General features: G+C 37.7%; 1 protein-coding gene across 1 annotated transcript in view; it reads right to left on the bottom strand.

The window, feature by feature from the left end:
• Positions 1-14,829, bottom strand: part of LOC127225061 (selection and upkeep of intraepithelial T-cells protein 1) — a 30,178-nt gene extending 15,349 nt beyond the window's left edge. The window contains exon 1 of the mRNA XM_051188326.1: positions 14,754-14,829. Within this exon, the coding sequence (XP_051044283.1) occupies positions 14,754-14,829 (76 nt within the window). The remainder of the gene's footprint in view (positions 1-14,753) is intronic.
• Positions 14,830-23,812: the final 8,983 nt, after the last annotated feature.

Here is a 23,812-nt window from a genome sequence, read left to right as displayed (position 1 = left end):
GAATAAATGAGGATCTTAAATGTTTATTTTATTAAAAAATTGGCAGTATTCTCTGTTTCAATTTTATGGAATAATTTGAGGAGTATTTGTATTCACTCTTTTGAAAGTCTGGTAAAATTCTATGCTCAAACCATCTGACCCTGGGCTTTTTTTAGTTGGGGTATTTTAATGGCTACTTGTATTCCTTAGGTGTTATAGGTATGATTAAATTATTTATATCTGATTTTAATTTAATCTTAGTAAGTGGTATCTATCAAGAAATTTGTGCTTCAGTTTTTAGATTTTTCCAATTTTGAAAAGTACAGGTGATGAGAGATGTCATTCTGTAAATATGTTTCTCTTATTGGTTAATGAATAAAGCACTGTTGGCCAATAGGAAAGCAAGATAGGCAGGACTAGGAGTCAAGGAGGAGAGGGGAAGTAGTAGGGAGGAGTTTCAAAATGTAGGACCAACAGGGCACTTGTAGCATTCCTGGGTCAAGGAAGAAATAAAGAAATTAAAAACTTCCTAGATTTCAGTGAGAATGAAGACAGAACATACCCAAACTTATGAGACAATTTGAAAGCAGTGCTAAGAGGAAAGTTCACAGCACTAAGTTCCCACATTGAAGAAACTGGAGATTAGTTATATAAAAGAATTAACATCACACTTCAAAGCTCTAGAACAAAATGAAGCAAACTCACCCTGGATGAGCAAATGCCATGGAAATCAAATTGAGGGCTGAAATCAATAAAGTAGAAACCAGGAAAATAATACAAAGAATAAATATAACAAACAGTTGGTTCTTCCAGATAATCAACAAGATAGAAAAATCTTTATCCAAACTAACCAAAAGGCAGAGAATAAACATGCAAATTAACAAAATCAGAAATGAAAAGAGGAACAAAACAATGGACACTGAGGAAATCCAGAGAAACTTCAGGTCATACTTTGAAAATGTGAACTCCAAAAAAATTGAAAATCTAAAAGAAATGAACAGTTTTCTGAATAGATATCACATACCAAAAACATACCAAAAATTAAATTAAGAACAGATAAGAATTTTGAATAAACCTATAACCCTGAATGAAATAGAAGCTGTAATTGAAGCTGTCATCAAAATTCTCCCAACCAAAAAAAAAAAAAAAAAGCACAGGGCCAGATGGTTTAAGTGCAGAATTCTACCAAAAATTCAAAGAACAGAAAATATCAATATTCCTCAAAGTTTCCACAAAAGTAGAGGGGTCATTGCCAAACTTTTTTTTTTAAACTAGGCTACAATTACCCAATTACCATAGTGCCCAAGCAACACAAAGACACAACTAAGAAAGAGCACTACAGGCAAATATCCCTCATGAACAGAATTGATGCAAAAATACTCAATAACATACTGGCAAATTGAATCCAAGAACGCATCAGAGAAATCATCCACCATGACCAAGTAGGCTTCATCCTGGAGATTCAGGGATGGTTCAACATATAAAAATCCGTCAATGTACTCCACAATATAAACAAACTGGAAAAGAAAAACTACATGATAATTTCACCAGATGCTGAAAAAGCCTTTGACAAAATCCAATACCACTTCATGATAAACGTCTTGGAGAGATGAGGGATATTATGAACATACCTAAGCATAATAAAGGCTATATAGAGCAAACCAAGAGCCAAAATCAAACTAAATGGAGAGAAACTCAATGAGATTCCTCTAAAATCAAGAAAAAGACAAGGCTGTCCACTCTTGCCTTATTTCCTTAATATTGAACTTGAAGTTCTAGCTAGAGCAATAAGAAAACAAACGGAAATCAAGGAGAAACAAATTGGAAAGAAAGCACATGGAACTAGGAAGATTGAGTCCGGGGAGGAATAGAGGAGAGGGAAAGAGAGACAGAGACAGAGAGAGAAGAGAACATAAAAGAGGGAGCCATTATAGGTTTGAAGAGAAAACTGAATCTAAAGAAATGTCCAGATACCTACAAGACTGACCCCAACTAACAATGAGATTGCCGGCTCACTTATACACCATCATGGAGCCCCCAACTAGGAGCTTATGGAAACAAAAGCAGACACCCACAACTAAACACTGAGCTGAACTAGAATCCAGACGCAGAGAAGGGGGACAAGACCAGGCTATAGAAACACATAGAGACAGCTGACCTAAACAAGGAGGAGCTAATGGGTCCCCACACTGATAGCTGGGAATGCAGCATGGGATTGACTCAGACCCCCTGAATATGGGTCTCAGCTAGAAGGCCTGAGCAGTCTAAGGGACCTCAGTGGAACCAGGATGTATCCCTGATGTACAAAAAAACTTTAGGGGCACATTCCCCATGGAGGGATATTCCCTTAACCTAGATGCAGGAGAGAAGGCCTAGTCCCTACTTCAAATGACTTGACAGATTCAGATGACCCCTCCTGGAAGGCATCACCCTACATGTGGAGTGGGGGATGGAAGGGTGGTGGGGGCATGGGAGGGTGGAAGAGAGGGAAAGAAGGAGGGAGGGAGGAGGGAGGGAGAGGGACCTGGGATTGATATGTAAAATAAAAATAAAATATAAAATTAAAAAACAATAAAAACTTGGCCGACAGAAAAAAAAAAGGAAGGAAGCACAGAGAGACTTCGGATACTGTATGCTATTCTGTTGTGTTTATATTGTTTTACTGCTGAGGAAATAGCAATAACTTTTAAAAAGAAATGCTGCTAGATTAATCCAATTTATATATTTTAAAAATGCTTTGACTTCAAAATTTAAGTCCAAAGACAGATTACTGGGGGGAAAGGATTTCTATTTTTGTTTTCACAGAAAATAAAAAACTCTGTTTTCCTTCCAGACTAACATGGTTTGATCAAGAAAGACCCCCAGAAATAGTGTTCCAGATGATCCAACATTCAAAACAGCTGGGACAAGGCAGCCCCATGATAGTGGCCCCTACCAGCAGGAAGCAGTTTAGACAGAAGACACCCGAATTCCCAAATATTGTTTATAAATATTTGTTTTTCATCTAAAAGGGGTTGGTTATAAATGGTTAGTGATCACAAGCAATCTCTTTTTAAAGGCAAAAAAAGGGGGGGAATATAGTATAAAAATGTATACTTTGTTTTTAAATAGATTTTCATTTATTGATACAAATTTAAGGTAGATTTTGTGATATGTATATTTCTCCTCTTGTTTAGGTATTGTGTTTATATAGCTCATTTAGTACAGATTTTAGATAGTTATCTATAACAGTCAAAACGTATAGTTAAGTTAATTAGGATTTCTAGATATACAGAGATGTATTTGAGATGAATAGGTATTCTTCAAATGTTTCAAAGACCTACAGAATAAGGCATTTAAAATGGTTTAGGGTTTTTCTTGACAGTGAGACCTACCTGCTCCTGGCAACACCACCTGTGTCAGAAAGGAAGTTGAACATTAAAGAAACTTGTGAAGTTTACTCCCAGTATGGCAAAACAAGAAACTGCTCTTGACTATACTGTTTGACTTTATGCTACATAAATTGGACATTCAGGACCCACAGAAAAATGACTGCTGAAACAAGATAGACATTGCTACAGGGTCCCTGTTTCATGGAAGAAGAGTCTGCCAGACATTCTGTAGGACACAGAGAAAAGTGACTGACAAACTGCCAATACAGATGGACAGTTTAAAGTTTCCTGCTTTGTTGAGGAGTCTGCCAGACACACTATGGCCTATAGGTTGAAGATGGAACATTACAGAAGAACTTCGTGTGACTGACCAGAGAGTGAGATGCCTCTGTCATTTCTAGAGTTATATATTATCCTTCTGTGGTCTTTGATGGAGTTGAAGACAGTTAGTTATGGTTATAGTTTTCCTTAAGTAGGATTAAAGATAAGTTACATATAGGACATTAGACTCACAAAGATAGGATAGATGATAAAATATTTTCTTTAAATCTTGCTAAATGCTAATGGACTAAATATTGTTAACTATGGTTCTTATTGGATAACAGTTTTGTTATATATTTTGCTATGTTAAAGTTAAAACCCTTCTTTCTATTTTAGACAGAAAAGAGATGATCAGAGATGTCATTCTGTAAATATGTTTCTCTTATTGGTTAAAGAATAAGCACTTTGACCAAGAGGAAAGCAAGATAGGCAGGACTGGGAGACAAGGAGGTTTCCAGAACAGAGAGGAAGAGATTCATCATGGAGGATGGAGAGAGTAGAACTCTGAGCACTCTCTCTGAGCTTCACCTAGTAGCTGATGGAAGAAGAAGCAGATATCCAAGTAAACACTGAGCTGAACTCCTAGGATGCAGCTGCAAACAGGAATTAGTGATGGGCAAAGGGGTCAAGACCAAGCTAGAGAAACCCACAGAAACTGCTGATCTGAACAAGGGGAGATCATGGACTCCAGCCTGATAGCTGAGAAACCAGCACCAGTTCATCCAGATCCACTGAATGTGGGTGTTAGTTGGAAGGACTAGCCTCTGGAAATGGATCAGTATTTATCCCCAGTACATGAATGGACTTTGGGAACCCATTCCACATAGAGGAATACTCTCTCAGCCTAGAAACACAGGGGAGGGCCTCAGCCCTGCTCCAAATGATATGACAGACTTTGAAGACTCTCCAGGAAAGGCCTCACCCTCCCTGGAGAGCAGAAAAGAGATAGGAGAGGTGTTGGTTGGAGGAACAGGAGAGGACAGGAGGGTGCTGGAACTGGGAACAAGCTTGTTTCAAATTTAAATAAAAACAATAAAATAAAAAAAAAGAAAAAGAAAAAAGCTCTTCCCAGAATTCACTCTGCCAGAGAAACTAGGAAACAAGAGAGATCTAAGAGGTTCATTCACAGTAGGGAAAAGGAACAAGATTTCCTGAGCATATTGGAAGTTGGGATGCAGTGAGTTGAGAGGGAGCAAGGAGAAAGAGAAGGGGAGGAGAGGAAAGCACCTCAAACTAGGAAGATTCAGGCAGGGGAGAAATAAATGAGAGAGAGAGAGAGAGAGAGAGAGAGAGAGAGAGAGAGAGAGACCATAAAAGAGGGAGCCATTATAGGTTTGAAGAGAAGACTGACTCTAGGGAAATGTCCAGAGACCTATAAGACTGATCCCAACTAACAATTTGTGCAGTGGTGGAAAGGCTACCATAAATGCCCTTCTCGGATAATGAGATTGATTAACTTTTCTACCATCGTAGAGACCTCATCTAGTAGCTGATAGAAACAGAAGCAGACATCCAACAGCTAAACACTGAGCCACACTGGAATCCAGATGCAGAGAAGAAGGACAAGACCAGGCTACAGAAACCCACAGAGACAGCTGACCTTAACAAGGAGGAGCAAAGGGACCCCCAGACTGGAAACTGGGAAACCAGCATTGGATTGACTCAGACCCCCTGAACATGGGTTTCAGTTAGAAGGCCTGGGCAGCCTAAGAGGCCTCTGACAGTGGAACCAGGATATATCCCTGGTGCACAAAAGGACTTTTGGAGCACATTCCCCATGGAGGGATACTTCCTTAACCTAGAGGCAGGAGGGAAGTCCTACTCCCTACTCCAAATTTCTTGTCAGATTTTTTTGACCCCTCTGGAAGGCACCACCCTCCCTGTGGAGTAGGGGATGATGATGGGATGGGAGGGTGCTTGGGGGCATGGAGGAAGGGAGAGAGAGGGAGAGAGAGAAGGGGATAGGGAACTGGAATAAGAGCAAAAAATTTTAAAACAAAAAATAATAAATAAAATAAAAACAAAAACAAAAATCTACAGATTCAATGCAATCCCCATCAAAACCCTAGTACAATTCTTCAAAGACCTTGAAAATCAATACTCAACTTTATATGAAACAACAAAAGGCCCAAATCAACCTTGTACAGTAAGGAAACTTCTGAAGGCATCACCATCCCTAACTCCAAGCTCTATTATCAATTATAGAGCTATAGTCCTGAAATATGCTTGGTATTGGTGCAAAAATAGACTGGTAGACCAAAGGAATCTAATTGAAAACCTTGATATTAACCCACATACCTATGAACACCTGATTTTTGACAAAGAAGCTAAAACTATACAATGGAAAAAAGAAAGCATCTTCAACAAATGGTGCTGCCATAACTGGATGTTGACTTGTAGAAGACTGCATATCTATTGCCATGTATAAAACTTAAGTCCAAGTAGATCAAAGACGTCAACATAAATCCAGCCACACTAAACTGCTTAGAAGAGAACATGGGAGGTACCCTTGAAGGAATTGATTTAGGAGACCACTTCCTGAACATAACACCAGTAGCACAGACACTGAGATCAACAGTTAATAAATAGGACCTCCTGAAATTGAAAAGCTTCTGTAAAGCAAAGGACACAGTCAACAACACAAAACGACAGTCTGCAGAATGGGCAAAGATAGTCACCAACCCCACCTCTGGCATAGGGCTGATTTCCAAAATATACAAAGAACTCAAGAAGCTAGTTGCTAAAACACTAAAGTAATCCAATTAAAAAGTAGGGTATAGAACTAAATAGAGAATTTTCAATAGAGGAATCTAAAATGGCTGAAAGACGCTTTAAAAAGTGCTCAACATCCTTACTCATCAGGGAAATGCAAATCAAAACAACTCTGAGATACCATCTTACTCCTGCCAGAATGTCTAAAATCAAAAACACCAAAGACAGTTTATATTTGAGAGGATGTGGAGAAAGGGGTATACTCCTCCACCTCTGGTGGGCATGCAAACTTGTACAGCCACTTTGGAAATAATTATGGCATTCCTCAGGAAAATGGGAATCAGTCTACCTCAAGATCCAGTAATTCCACTATCAGGCATATACCCGAAAGATGCACATTCATACAACTAGGACATGTGTTCAACTATGTTCATAGGAGCGCTATTTGTAATAGCCAGAACCTGGAAGCAAACTAAGTGCCCCTCAACTGAAGAATGGATGAAGAAAATATGGTACATTTACACAATGGAGTACTACTCAGAAGAAAAAAAAATAATGGAACCTTGACATGGATAGGCAAATGGATAGAACTAGAAGAAACCATCCTCAGTGAGGTAACACTCACAAAAAGAAAAACACAGTATATACTCACTCATATATGCTTTTTTAGACTTAAAGCAAAGGATTACCAGCTTACCATCCATTCCACCAGAAAAGCTAGGAAACAAGGAGCACCTCCAGAGAGACATATATGGTCTCCTGGAGACAGGGAAAGGGACAAGATCTCCCAAACAAATTGAGAGAATGGGGGGAGGGGAGAGGGAATTAGGAGGAAGAGTAGGGGAGAGGTGGGCATGAGGGAGCAGGAAGATTGAGTCAAGGAAGGAATAGAGGAGAGCAAGAAAAAAGATACCATAATAGGAGGAGCCATTATAGGTTTTTGTTTTACTGATTTTTAAATTTTACTTTTTTAATTTTTTAAAGGTAGGTTTTCTTTGTATCCTGATACATTATAAAGCATTTATCTTTATTACAAAGATGGTAATTTTTAATTTTCTCTCATTAGTTGAGTATAAATGCCAAATGTTATTAGTGATATCAGCAAACAAAAGAAGGCTGTAGCCAACTGCGACTCAATTATTGCTGATCCTTGTGTCTAAGTAGTTTTTTTTTTAATGACACATCTATAAAAGGGGGTATCACTGGATATCTTAAAGAAAAACTTAGAAATGCATAGCTATAGGATTTTATCTTTAGTAAGATAATATTCAAGTTCATGTATTCAACAAGCCAAATGGGAAAGTAAAATATGCTTTAATAAGAGATGTATTGTGAATAAAGCCAACATGTCTACCCTACCTTGAACGCGGTTATGGAGGGAGGTTAAACTGCTAACAGCTCACTGTAACTGCATATATTTCTTCATGTATTATTTGTTTATAATGGGGGACAAAACAGATTTACAATGCCCTGGGAGTCATACATTGAAATACTCATGAAGACCAGGAAGGCAATAGCAAATCAATAGAGAAGACTTTGATCCCTGTCAGAATTGAATTACAAGGTAGTGGGGTTAAGTCACCTAAACATTTTATTTTAGAAGAGGTCAGCCACAAATGCTCAACAGATATACATACAGAAGTATATGTAGACAGAAATTATACGTTTTTTAACAAAGGCAAATTGCATATTTTAGGAAACCCTTTTTAATGTTGAAATTAAATAGATTAGAGTTTCATCCGGCCCTACAACTTACTAACTGAAAAATCTTGGGTGACTTACTTTCCCCGGTCATTTTCCTTATCTGTAATTTGGAGCTAATGATATTCTCACACCTTTAGGAGGCAGATTTAATAGTAAATGGCAAGTTCAGCATAATGCAGAGTAAATGTTGATGTTCAGTGGCTGTTGAACTTGAGGGATGTGAAGTGGGGATTGGCTACAGAGGGCAACCAGAGAGCCCTTTGGGGTTGTGAAAATGTTGTCTTGGTTTAGTATTGGCTGCAGCACTCTATGTACCTGTCAGAGCATACCAATAGTCCTCTTGAAGCCATGAAGCTTTTTCAGATAAATTCTTTTAACACAGCTGATTTCTTACAAGTGACTGACCCTTTCTTCTACTTAAGGGGAGGAGGTGGGAGAGGGAGGGAGAAGAAGGGAGGGGAAGAGAGGGGAGGGGAGGGAAGAGGAGAGAAGGGAAGAGGAAGGAGGGGAATTATTCACTGAGAAATGCAAAGCCAAGTTAGAGGATACCACTTTATACCCAGTAGGATGACTTTGAAAAGGCAGATGAGGGATTGACAAGGTGGCTCAGGGGATAAAAGCACTTGTTTTGCAAGCTTAAGGACCTAAGTTTAAGTTTCTGCAACCCACATAAAAAGCCAGGCAAAGGTGTGCTTGTAGGTCACCCAGCATTGAGGGGTAGAAACAGGCAGATAGTGAAACCTCTGAGCTACCCAGCTAAAATGTTAATCCTCCATTTCAGTGGGAAACCCGACTTGGTGCAGCAAAGGGCAGCATATGGCCATGGGCACACACACTGACACAGTCCTGTACATGAAGCACACACATGCTCACAAAGGTGATGACCACAAGGACCAGAAAAGATGTAAAGATACTGAACCTTCATCCTTGCCTGATAGGAATGTAAACCACTTGAAAGACAGTTTGGTCATACCTCAGAACAGTAAACTCTAGGTTACCATATACCCTCCAATTGTATTTTCTGTGTAGGCATTGGAGAGTTGTGAACACTCCCTCACAAAAAGTGGAAGCTGCACCTGGCACTAGGGAAATGTCCAGAGATCTATAAGAATGACCCCAACTAACAATCTAAGCAATATTAGAGAGGCTACCTTAAATGCCCCTCCCTGATAATTAGATTGTTTGACTACTTTATATGCCATCTTAGAGCATGCATCTAGTAACTGATAGAAGCCGAAACCAACACCCACAGCTAAACACTGAGCTGAATTCCTGCAATCCAGTTGCAGAGAGGGAAGGGTGATGAGCAAAGAGATCAGGACCAGGCTGGAGAAACCCACAGAAACTGCTGATCTGAACCAGGGGGGGGACCTCTTGGACTCCAGTCTGACAGCTGGGAAACCAGCATAGGACCGACCAAGACTCCCTGAATGTGGGTGTTATTTAGGAGGACAGGGCTATGGGGCCTCTGGTAATGAATCAGTATTTATCCCCAGTATGCGAATGGACTTTGGGAGCCCATTCCACATAGAAGGATACTCCCTCAGCCTCAACACATGGAGAAGGGCCAAGGCCCTGCTCTAAATGATAGGACAGACTTGGAAGACTCCCCATGGAAATCTGCACCCTGAAGAGCAGAAAGGGGATTGGATGGGAGTTGGTGGAGGGGGAGGGGAAGGATAGGAGGGTACAGGAACTAGTATTGACATGTAAAACAAGCTTGTTTCAAATTTAAATTTAAAAAAAAAAAAACCCAACTCTTTGTTTCTTTGTATTGTTCTTTTTGTTTCAATTTGTTGATTTCAACCCTTAGTTTATTTCTTGCCATCTACTCCTCTTTGATATGATTGCTTCTTTTTCTTCTTGAGCTTTTAGGAATGTTGTTGATTCACTTGTATGAGATTTCTCCAGTGAGATTTCTCTGTGTGGACATGTAGTGCAATGGACTTTCCACTGCTTTTATTGGGTCCCATAAGATTGAATTCTAGAAAGTCATTGATTCTTTTCTTTATTTCTTCCTTGACTCAGTGGTAACTTAGGTAAGATTTATTCAATTTCCATGAGTTTGTAGGTTTTATGTAGTTTGTGATGTTGGTGAACTCCAGCTTTAACCCATAGTAATCTGATAATATAGAGGGGGTTATTCCAATTCTTTTCTGTGTTTTGAGACTTAACTCTTTGACCAATTCATTTTTTGATTTTGTAGAAGGTTTTATGAGGTGCTGAAAAGAAAGTATATTCTTTTGTGTTAGTGTGAAATGTTCTCCAGATATCTGTTAGATCCATTTGAATCATAAGATCTGTTAGATCTTTTATTTCTGTTTAATTACTGTCTGGATATCCTGTCTGTTGGTGAGGGTGAAGCATTGAAATCTCTCACTATTAATGTGTATGGTTCAATATTTGATTTAAGCTTTAGCAATGTTTTATTACAAATGTAGGTGGCTTTGTATTTGAGGCATAGATTTCATAATTGAGACACCATCTTGGTGGATTTTTCCTTTGATAAGTACAAAACTTCCTTCTCCATCTCTTTTGATTAATTTTGGATTGAAGTCTATTTTATTATCATGGATGTAGATAACTTCCTTGAGATGAAGTTGTTTTTTTGTATCTTCAGTAGAGAGGAATATGTGGACAGACATTGTTTAAATTTGACTTTGTCATGAAGTGTCTTGTTTTCTTCACTTATGATGATTTCAGTTTTGCTGGGTATAGTAGTCTAGGATAAGCTTTATGGTTTCTTAGAGTTTACATATCCAGCCCCTCCTGGCTTTTACAGTCTCCATTGAGAAGTCAGGTGTAACTTTAATGAGTAAACATTTATATGTACTTGGCTAGTAGCAAACCAGCAGTCAATATCAAATTAAATGTGTGTGTGTGTGTGTGTGTGTGTGTGTGTGTGTGTGTGTGTGTGTGTTTTAATCCTCTGGCAGATTTATAGTTGATGAAAATTCTCTGCTACTACATTGCTTCCTTTTCAATCACTTGATTCTAGCCTTGGGTGCATGGAAGCTTTTTATTATTATTTCCATTTTCCTAACACAATTTCTAGCTGTACACTAAATACACATGCTTATACCCAGAGGTAAATGCAGTCCTTACCCCATATTGATGAAACTTTTTATTGTAGAAGACATAGACCATTACAGAAATCCATGGCTGGTCAAAATGTATAAAATTACTGACTATGGGGAACTCAGCCAATTCTCAACACACCTCATGCAAATAAGTCTCAGGGAACATCTATTTAAAGAGGAAATAAAGATTTTAAGACAGTTACAGTCAGGTTGGAGGGCTCTGAGTAAAACATCTCTCCACAGCCTCTCAGCTTGTATCCAGTTTTCCAGACAGATTAATTACAGGGACAAAGCCTTACTTAGCCACCTATATGCTTAAGGCAAGCAACTAAAGACAAATTTTGTATACTAAGGTATACTAAACAGTCAGACATCCCTCAAGTGCTCAGAGAGCTAGAGAATATGGCATTTAAAATGTTTCATTGAAAAGCTTTTATAACAGAGAGACAGGTCAGCTGCTGGCACTACCCATTTCATCCAAGAAGACTGGTGGCAATACTAGCCACTGAGCAATCCTGCCTTTCATCTCAACTGCTATAAAGGGCTCTAAGGACTGCAGACAAGAAGGCAGTGGAATCGACTTTCTCCACATTGTTCCCCTCCTTCTCTTGCTCTTGCTCTGCTCCTTTCTCTCTCTTCTCTTGCCTTGCTCTCTCTTCCCCCCTCCCTTTTTCTCCTCCCTACCAATAAACTCCATGTGGGTGCTGAGTCTTGTGCTTGTGCTTCTTAGGCAATACTTGTAGCAAAAGAACAACAAATGGGACCAGTAAATTCGCTGTGAGGTTATATCTAATAGATAAGAAAATTACACTCATGAAATATCAACAACATAACTACCTAAACAAGATTTGAACAATCACTACACCAGTTGACATGCCAACGTAGATAGGGGAAATCTCACCCTTAGATGAAGAGCTATGAGCAATTAATGATGACTGAGAGAAGAAAAACTAGTCTTCCCCAGAGATACTCCTGCCTTTTAGGTAATCCAAAACCAAGTAGCTAACTCTAAAAGCATATACATATGATCAACACTAAATGGACTAAGTAGGTTATATTCATATACTTAGTTGTGTGTGGATGTGAGAGTGTGAAATAATGTTAAAGAAAAGAGGCCAAGAAAATTGAGAGAGAGAGTGAGGGAGAAGGACATAGGACAGGTTGGAGGGAAAACAGAAGTAAATGATGAAATTATATAGTTAATTAAAAATCTGCTTCCGTGGGATATGTTTTATTTATTTGTTATCTGTTATTTATTTATTTATGTTTTTAAGACACAGTTTTTCAGTGTAGATCTAGCTGTTCTGGAACTTGCTTTGTAGACCAGGTAGCCTCAAACAAACAGAGATCTGCTTGCCTCTCCTTCCTTGGTGCTGAGATTAAAGGAGTGTGCGACTGGCATCGATATACTTTAAACAATTAGATATTCCTAACTTTAGCTTGTTGCTAGGCAACTTTAGCATCAATGGGTCTTAGTCTTGAAGTAAACAAGGTAGGATCAACAAACAGTTCATCAGGACCTAGGAGCAAAGGAACATTACTCCATTACTCCAATTTAAACTTAAGTTTTTGCTAATTATAATCTACCCTATGATGATTTAATTCTAATAAATGCACCATAATAAGGATAGATAACTAGGGCAAAACTATACACTTGAAATATATAGTTGGATAATTTGGCAACTATATGTATTTGGTACACAATTTTCCTGAAAACCCAAATATTCTCAGAAAAATGTTTATAAAACATTTTTGATGATGCAACCAAAAATAGATATAATGAGAAAGAGAGATAAACATGAATTCTGGTGGATAGGGAGGTGATCAAAACTTATTGTATGAATATCTTAATAAAAATTTAAAAATTAAATGTTAAAAGGGAGAAAATGAAATAGGATAGAGATTTTAGGGAAATTTTATTATCAAGAAAATAATAAAACATCAAAGCAAAAAAGTCTACAGATCCCAAATATATTTAGCAATGATTTGAATTTGATTAAGACAGAAACACTTGGATAACATAGAACAGAGAAAGAAATTGATTCTTAAAAGTTGTTTAAAAGTAAGGAAGAGAAGACTAGAAATGCAAAGGAAATAGAAAATAAATGTACTTCAGAAAAAATGAAGGTTTTTAATTATAGTTGGCATTATTGATTAATTCAAAAGGAAAAATGTAATCACAGAGACTTTAATTTCTTATCTGAAGATGTTTAAAAAGCAATACTGCCAGTTGTGAGACCTACCTGACAAGCTCATGAACATGATCAGTAAAGATATAAAATGACAAAGTGCAGAATAATATTTCTAATACCATAATAAAATAGCAAAATAAAAACATGCACCATCAACTCTATTCACAGAAATGCATTTATAGTTGTATCCACAGTTATGCTCAAGACTAAGTGAAAACACATTTGTGGCAACCTAGCCAAATGTGAGCCCCAATTCAATATGATTCAGTAAGAATTGTCACACTTAATGTGCAGCTTGTACTAGAACATCTTACATTTCTGTGTCATTTATTGTCTCCCACTTTTCTTTTAGGTGCCCCAAAGAGTCTATATATTAACTACACAAATGTCCTTACAAATTCAAATGTGTCATTGATCAAGGATTCAACTTTCCTCATCATATTGTATGTGATAACTCACAAATCCCTATATAGTGCCACATACTGAACCATTTCTTCAGTATAAAAGTGGCATATAAGTCATGTTTGCTCAATATGAATAATGGGTCCTAAGGTGCAAGTTTTTAATATTCTTCACTTGTATTTTTTTCCCAAGAACCTGAAACGAATCTAAGTAAAATAAGATCTACTGGTTGAGAATGAGTAATTTCTAACCCTGTGGTTACTGTGTCTGAATGAAAATGGCCCCATACTGGTAGAATTGTGTGGGAAGAATTAGCAGGTGTGGCGGTTAAAGCAAGTATGTTAGTGGAGGTGTCTTTGAGACCCAGTGTGCCAGTGCTTAAAAGATATGAGTTCTCAATAGTTATAGCCATCAGACCTTTGTTCACCATTATTGACTCTAACCATCTGAAAAGCACAGCCCAATGAAATGTTTTCTTTTTTTAGGTTGCATTAGTAGTGGTATTTTATGGCAGGGATAGAAAAGTAACACAGTTATCTAGAACTGCAGGGATAAATGATGGGGGATGCCATTGTGTATATATGTTTCTCATATTGGTTAATGAATAAAGCACTGTTGGCCAATAGGAAAGGAGATAGGAGGGACTAGGAGGCAAGGAGGAAAGAGGAAGTAGTAAGGAGGAGTCAAGATGGAGAGTCTGGAGAGAGCAGAATGCCGGCTGGCTCCCCGGTAAGAGAAATACATAGATCAGCAGAAATGGGTTAATACTTAAGACAGAGCTAGCCGATAAGAAACTAGTACCTGGCCAACAGCATCATATCAAATACAGAGTCTCTGTGTGTTAATTGTGGCTGGCGCAGCAGCGGGAGAAGACCAGTGGCGGGAGGAAAAACCGTCCCCCTTAGAGATAAATGTTCTTAAAATCTTTCTATTTACTATTCCTGACACACTTAATATCACAAAAGCTATAAGAGTGAGTAATGGATTTATACCTGAGCTTGGTGTGATCATCTGAAGAAGGAACATGACAATACAATGTCCATAAAAACATAATCCTTTGGATACCATTGCACCTATAAAAAGAAGAAGGCAAGTTACAAAGAGGGAAAACATTAATAAGAATTTGTAAAAGTGAAATAAATACGGAGGAGATAAGAGTAAATAGATTTATCACTATACGGAAATATATTTGTAAGCTTCTAGCATTCTTCATCCTTTCTGACAGACCTAGAAAATGGATATAAGAAATAGAGGAAATTCAAAGCTTAGAATAAGCATTTCAAAAGATCTTTGGAGAAATAGGCTGTCTCTATCATAGCTCTGAAGAAATTCTTCATATTCTTTACTATGGGAGCTATTGGTAATGTTTTAATCCAGGTTCTGATTTAAAGGGATGCAGAGTTGGAGCAATTTAAATATCCATTGTGGAAAATCTTAATCTAAGTTAAGGACAGGGAAGAGCAACCTGATATTCAAAATCCCAGGGTAAGGACAACTTGTCATAGATGACAGAACATTGCATGGGGTCACTAGCATGGATTTCCTGACAGTGGGAAAATTCCTCTGCAACTAAAGAGCCTCTTGGTTATCTGGTACCATCTATCTAGATCTATTGGTCACTTTCCTCATTACCAAATACCTGAAAAGAATCAAATTAAGGGAAGAATATCTTGTGTTTCCTTACAGTTTAAGAAGGGATACAACATGTTTGGAAAGACATGGTAGCCACCGTGTAAAGCAGCATTGAGACTAAAATCAGGAAACAGAGAGAAGAAAGAGATGAGGCCAATCTATCAAATTAAAAAGCCTGTTTCCAGATGACAACCCATCAAAGTTCATCTCCTTAAGTTTTTACAACTTTCCAAAATAACGCTACCATTTGATAATGAAGTATTCAAACATGTGACCCTATGGAGATAGACTGTAAATATTGCTGATCAAGGTCAACTTGACAGAATATAGCAATACCTAGAAGATAGATACATGAGGGAGATTCTATACCAGAGCAATGTAGTAAGAAGACCCAGCCTACTGTGTACAATAGTATTCTGCAGGATGAGGCCCTGAAATAAATATAAAAGAGAAAAACTCAGCAGAAAAATGTCCTTCATCTCTGTTTCTTGGGTAGTGACCAGCTATCTGACACATATTTTTGCCAACATTACTTTTTTGCCATAATCTTTTAATTTTAAGCTGATAAGAAACCAACATTCCTGAAGTTGCTTTCTTACCTAGCAAAATGTGACAACAATAAAAAGCATAACTAATAGAGGGACATTTCAGATTCAATCCACAGCATTTCATGTATGCCCTCATAGGCTCATATTCATCTCATAATACTGATGCATTAATTCCAAATGAAGAATTTATCACAGTCTCTAATGATTTTAATGTTTTTCAAAAGCTGAAAGTCTCTTCTGAGACTCACAGTGTAATCTCTTAACTGGACCACTCAAAAATCCAACAACAAATTGCATACTTCCAATACAAAATGTCATAGAACAAACATTTCAATCCCAAAAGTGAAAATCAATAGGACAGAAAAATTAGAAAAAAAATGTAAGACTAAAACCCACCAGAGCAAACACTAAGCACTACAGTTCCACACCTGGAATAATTATCTGTGCTCCAAAGGTAACCTTTTTCCTCAAGCTCTGCTGCCTGTAATACATGTAGCCTTTGTCTGGGGTCAGCCATATTCTGTGTCTACAGATTTCATAAATTAATGACTTCTGGGACTGGCATCTGCAACTTCCTGAGGTTTCCATTGAAACATAAGTTTTCCTTCATTGTTTCATATAATGTTCTCTTGGAGTTTCCAACCAGGAATTTCAATCCAGGCATGTAGGGTCTCAGTGAGTTTTTGGAACTTTCATACATACTTCTATGACTCCTCCTAAAAGTATGTTGCATGCTTTCAAATATGGTACCATGTAGGTGATTTTGCCAAGTTCTGTTGACATATTAAAACCACAGTAAAAGAAATAGTAACTAATCCTCAACATATAGATAAATTATCATTGGATCTGGCTTCCATGACTATAGTTCTTTGCAAGCATTGATAGACATGTCGTTTCATCCCTACATTATTTCATGTGTACATATTTCTGACAAACTAATTCGTTTTGCAACAAAGTAAATACCTAACACAATCAAAAATATTATATTCTCTTAACCTACAATGCACAGCTAACTTATAACAACTCTATGACATATGAGATATGTTTTAAATTAGGGGCTGATTTGGCACAGTTATTTTAAGCAAAGCAGCAGTCTAAATTTCAGGACTGAAATATGTCCAAACCACCATCTATAAGGCTTATGATATCTTATAGGACTGGAGGTTTGCCATTGGTGATGGTGGAAACTTTCGTGCACTGGTGGAGAAGTCTGAGTTGTGCACTAGACCAAAGACAAGTTTTGACTGTGATGAATAATGTCTTTATTCATAGTGCCTATCTATAACTTTCTTTTATGTCTTTGTTTTAAGCAAAATCATAGTACATCTAAAATATCCTTCTTGGGTTTTGAAGATAGCTGAGATATTCTCATGGTTTCATCTCAAAAGATATGGATTTTGTAAGTGCTTTATCAAAATTCAGTCATTGTACATTTTGTATAATACAGTATATCTATTATACCCGGGCTATTAATATGGCATCTCCTTATATATGCAATTACATTGTGTTTTCCTTAAAGTCTTCTTTCCAATACTTTAAAATCATCATGGATATCTCATTATAAGGTATTTCTCTTTTTTTGTTATTTGTAATGAGCTATAATGTACAAACAGTATTCTAGTTGACAAGAATATTAAGGACTGAGATCTATTCTGAGAAATATCAATAGGAATATCTTTCTTTATTCCTTATTAAAACACACTCCAGAAAGTGATCCTATTTTTTGTTGAGAGTTGGTGTTGCTAGACTGAATTTCAGCTATCGCTTAAAGGAAACTTGAGAAAAGCTTCTCCCCTCTGGGTGGCTATTACTCAATACTACTAACTCCGTATATGTTGCTATTCTTTTTGTATAGGTCAAGTGACAAGAAATGTAGTGACAGAGAGGCCCCCATAAAGCACATGGAGAAAGGACAAAAGAAAAGATCATCTATGTAAAGAAAAACCTGTCTTAGAATCTGACTAATTATTCTCACTTACTTGACTCAGGTGATCCTGGATCAGCTCCCTTTTGTTTCTGTAGAGCTGGTCCCAATTGGATCACCCAGATATCTAACAGTGCATCACTGATTGTTCTGTAGCCAGGGCAGTGTACAACATAGGCAGAATAAAGCCAGGAGAAATCATTGCCAAAGCTTCTTCTTTGCCTATACACTCTGGATATATGATACTCTGACCCAATATTTATATTACTTTCAAAGGGAAATTTCCAGTAGACTGATGGCATCAATATGTAAATGAAAGCTCAGTTCTGGCACTTGGTATTACTCAAGTTCTAACATGACTCTCCTTGCTGTGGGAAGAGGCAAAACAAAATTGCATTAATGCCATGCAATTAATAGTGCAGTCAAGAACTGAGATAATTTAATTTGTATGCCTGTGTCTGAATTTAGAAAGGGAAAGGAGACTAAATAAATGCTCTCAGCTAGGTTATACATTCAAGGGATATTTGAGAGCTTGTGACTATTTCAAAGAGTCTTGAAACAAAATTACCCATAAGCCAAATTAAGCAAAGAAATACAGCAAGTATAGATTGCAAGCAAAGTGATCTTGAGAATATTAACTGGATATTTCACATAAAGTTCTCCACTGTTCATTGAATGGAAGATAGGATAGGAAGGAATGGTTAAGAGTTGAGCTGCAGAAAGAAGCAAATATGAAATAAATAATGATAGTTTAAGAAGCATGACTTCTAGTTAAGTTAATGTTTATAATTATGTACTTGAACCTAGCATAACATATAAATGTACACATTTATATTACATATACTATAAGTATATAACTTTATAATAATTACATCTAAATATATATAAGTATATGAATGTATACAAACATAATAAAATTGCACATATTTTTGTATGTATCCTAAGATACACACAGGTGTATATAAAATGAATGTGCTACTTTTCCCTGGACTCTATATTCCAGCCTAAAACTTTAGCAGATGTCTTCTGCTGTACCAGGGACATGATGGAGCTGGGGACTCAAGAATGCCCTTTTCTGGGCCCCATACTCAGGTCTACAACTCTGGCAGCCTTACTGCAGGCCCAGCAGGACCTAGGAACCCCATGTAAGACACCATCCACCACATACTAATACTCCTTAAAGCCTACCTAACCACCCCATACTATACCTCTTCCCCTGGGCTTAATATTCCATCCAATAACTAATGCAGAAGACTCTGCTATAACAAAGTCTAAACCAGTTATAAGGAACCAAGGTAAAAACACTGCCTACAGCCAACTAACACTCCGTAAGTCTAGTTGAACAGCCCACAACCTTGACAGAAAACTTTTGCTGTATTGGGGGCCATACCATACTAGAAATCCCAGAGGCCAAGCAATTATTCAAAAATCTCAGAGGCTACATAAGTAATTGGAATCACAGAGCAAATGATAGCAGCCAAATACTCAGATTTGGCCATCTTGCAGACCCCGCCAAACAGTGGAAACGCCATACTACATTGAAAGGCTAACTCATAAGTCATGAAACTCTGGTCCACTAAGGCCAGACCAGAGAGGAAACAGAAACCAAGAAAAAAAAAAAAAAACAAAACAAAACAAAAAAAAAAAAAAAAAAAAAAAAAAAACACCCACCTAACAAAGAAAATTCATGAATCAATAACTAAACCAACAATCCTCCCAAACCCATATACCTAAATGCCAGTATAAGAAACACAATCAATAACAGAAAGGGCAATATGGTACCACCATGGCCCTGCTATTCTGTAACAGCAAGACCTGAACATTCCAACACATCTGAAATACACAAAGAAAATTATCTCAAAGCCATCAACTTTGTGAAGATTATAGAGTTCCTTAAAGAGAAAATGAAAAATACCTTAAAGAAATTGAGAAAAAGACAAACAAAATATTGAAGGAAATCAAGAAAGCAAAAAAAAAAAAAACTGTTCAAGAAATTGTTGTACAATAATCCTGTTTTATAAAGATTTGTCACTCAAATATGTTTAATTAAACACCTATTGGCCATTAGCCAGGCTGGAAGTAAAGGCAGAGTAACCAAACCAAGATGATGGAAAGAAGAAGATGCCAGTCAGATGCAGAGAAAGCAAGATAGGCATGCCATGCTGAGAAAAGTGAGGGTTAGCTTAAAATGTCAGAGCTCGTTAATAATAAGCCAGAGCTATTGGTTGAACATTTATAAGAAATATTAAGACTCTGTCTGGTAAATTGGGAAGCAGATGCTGGGTATTTGTGTCTGAGCATCTCCTAGACAGGAAACTTCTGCCTACAAGATATAAACATGGAAATAGAAGAAATAAAGAAAACACAAATGGAGGGAATTATGGAAATAGAAAAATCTGGGTAAATGAACAGGAACTACAGATGCAAGTATCATGAACAGAACATAAGAGATAGAAGAATCTCAAGCATTGCTCAAAGAAAATGTTAAATCTAAAAAATTCCTAACACAAAAATTTCAAGAAATCTGGGACACTATTAAAAGATCAAACCTGAGAATAATAGGAATAAAAGAAGGAGAAGAATCCCAGCACGAAGACCCAGAAAATATATTCAACAAAACTATAGAAGAAAATGTTCTCACCTAAATAAGGACATACCAATAAAGGTAAAAGATGCACACTGAACACCAAATACACTGGACCAGAAAAAGTTCCCTCACCACATAAAAATGAAAAAAAAAACACATATATAGAACAAAGAAAGGATATTAAAAGCTATAAAGAAAAAAAATGCCAAGTAACACAGGAATACCTATAAGAATTACACCCAACTTCTCAGTGGAGACACTACAAACAAGAAGGGCCTGGACAGATATCTTGCAATCTCTAAGAGACCATGGGTGCCAGTTGAGACTACTATACCCAGCAAAACTTTCATTCACTATACATGGAGAAAAGCAGATATTCCATGACAAAGTCAAAATTAAACAATATCTATCAATAAATACATCCATATAGAAGGAGGAAAACCACAAACAACAGGTATTAACTGCACCCATGGAAATATAGAAAATAAATAACACCACAGCAGCAAAACTGAAAGAAGGAAAACACACCAAAATAGACATCTTTATTTTTTCTTTTAATAATTTTCTTATTTAAATTTGAAACAAGCTTGGCCCAGATTTAAGAAATGTCTCTTGACTTTAAGTAATCCAATCAAGAATAATCTCTCAGCCCACTGATGGTGGCACACACCTTTATCCCATCAATCAGGATGCAGATGCAGGCAGATCTCTGTGATTTCAAGACTAGCCTGGTCTACAGACTGAATTTCAGGACAGCCAAGGCATTTTACACACACACACACACACACACACACACACACACACACACACACTGTTTTGAAGAAAAAAGAATAATCCCTCCATGGTGTGCCCCACTACTGACTAGGTTTTAATTAATTACAGATGCAGTCAAGTTGACAAACAAGAGTAGCCATCTAACTTACTGGCATGCTCATATTTGCTTCTGAGCCTTACTGTAAATATTTCTTCAGATAGGTATTACCTACAATATTGCTTAAATAGCATAAGCCTTAAGATTTTCTAACCCAGATAAGCTCACCCATCACTTTTTAAAAATTTATTTTTTCTTATTTTTTTTATTGCACATCACTCCTTTATTGTACTGATCTGGAAAGATTTAGTAGTTACGCCCAAACAAATTCTGAACCCACATGGTAGGGCCAAGCAGCTGGAACATGATTCAGACAGTGAAAGACAAAATCTGGACATGATCAAGAGGCACTTCATCCCATTTCCCTCTCCTTCCCTTTCTTCCACCCTCCCATGTCCCCTGACCACCCTCCCATCCCACCACCTCCCAATCCACATGTAGGGTAATGCCTTCCTGGAGAGGTCATCTAAATCTGTCAAGTCATTTGGAGTAGGGACTAGGTCCTCCCTCCTGTCTCTAGGTTAAGGGAGCATCCCTCCATGGGGAATGTGCTCCCAAAGTTCTTTTGTGCACCAGGGATACATCTTGATTCCACCTTCTGAGGTCCCTTAGACTGCCCAGGACTTCTAACAGAGACCCATGTTCAGGGGGTCTGAGTTGGTCCAATGATGGATTCCCAGCTCCTTCTTGTTCAGGTCAGCTGTCTCTGTGGGTTTATGTAGCCTAGTCTTGTCCACACTCTCTGCATTTGGATTCCAGTTAGGCTTTGTGTTTAGCTGTTGGATGTCTGCTTCTGTTTCCATCAGCTGCTAGATAAAGACTCTATGTTGGTGAATAAGTTAGTCATCAATCTCATTATCAGGGAAGGACATTTATGGTAGCCTTTCCACTGTTGCTCAAATTGTTAGTTGGGGTCAGTCTTGTGGGTTACCCCATTCAGGATGGTTTCTTCAAGTTCCATCCATTTGCCTGGAAATTTCAAAATTCTATTGCTTTTTACCTCTAAGTAGTACTCCTTTGTGTAAATGTACCACATTTCCTTTATCTATTCTTCTGTTGAGGAGCATCTAAGATACTTCCAGGTTCTTGCTATTACAAATAATGCTGCTATTAACACAGTTGAACAGCTGTCTTTGTTGCATGGATGTGGATCATGTGGGTATATGCCTAAGAGTGAGATTGCCAGGTACTGTGGTAGACTGATTCCCGTTTTCCTGAGGAACCACCACACTGATCTCCAAAATGGCTGTACATGTTTGCACTCCCACCAGCAGTGGAAGAGTGTTCCCCTTTCTCCACATCCTCTCCAGCATAAGTTGTCATTGGTGTTCCTAATTTTAGCCATTCTGGCAGGAGTAAGATTGTTTTTCAGAGTTGTTTTTATTTGCATTTCTCTGATAACTAAGAATGTTGAGCACTTTCTTAAGTGTCTTTTGGCCATTTTGATTTCCTCTATTGAGAACTCTCTCTTCAGTTCTGTATCTCACTTTTTAATAGGGTTTTTTGGTGTTTTGGTGACTAGTTTCTTGAATTCTTTGCATATTTTTGAGATCAGCCCTCTGTCAGATGTAGGGTTAGTGAAGATCTTTTCCCAGTCTGTGAGCTGCCATTTGGTCTTGTCAATTGTGTCCTTTGCCTTACAGAAGCATCTCAGTTTGAGGAGGTTATCGCGGTTAAATAAGGATCAGGATAAACAAATAGGCCGAATAGATGTTTATTCAGGGAGAAATAACTTACAACCTAGACAGATGAACACCAGGAAATTCAACCCGATCCTCTCCTGTCCGAGTCATGCCAACAAGAGAGCTTCTCCCAGCTCCGACTTTCTTCCACAGGTCACTTCAGCCCATGGCTCCACCCCCAATGGGCGTGGTCAGTGCCACAGAAGGACTATCTCACTACAGGAGGTCTCATTTATTAATTGTCGAACTTGACAGGTAGACCAATGGAATCGGATCAAAAAGCCTGATATTAATCCACACACCTATGAACACTTGAGTTTTGACAAAACAGCTAAAAGTATACAATGGGAGGAGGAAAGTATCTTAAACAAATGGTGCTGACGCAACTGGATGATAGTGTGTAGAAGAATGAAGATAGACCCATGTATATCGCCATGCACAAAACTCAAGTCCAAATGGTTCAAGGACCTGAACATATATCCAGCCACACTGAATCTGTTAGAAGAGAAATTGGGAGGTACCCTTGAACCAATTGGTACAGGAGACCGCTTCCTGAACAAAACTCTGGTAGCACAGACACCGAGATCATCCATCACTTTTAAATGTGGCCTTTCACAGGGTCTCAAGACTTGAACAAAATGCAATTGATTATAGATAGGCAGCTCACAAATCAGTTTTTCTAAAGAAACTTCATTTCCATCTGAAATTCAATAAGCATTGACTTTAGTATTCTCATTCCTATAAATATAACCAGAATCACCTGAAAGCTTTGCTTCATGCTTTCATATATTTATCTAGATGGCTTAA

Source organism: Phodopus roborovskii, unplaced genomic scaffold, assembly GCF_943737965.1.
Source record: "Phodopus roborovskii unplaced genomic scaffold, PHOROB, whole genome shotgun sequence".
Taxonomy (NCBI): domain Eukaryota; kingdom Metazoa; phylum Chordata; class Mammalia; order Rodentia; family Cricetidae; genus Phodopus; species Phodopus roborovskii.
The sequence above is the reverse complement of the archived record's forward strand: the minus strand, read 5'-3'. Positions and strand labels throughout refer to the sequence as shown.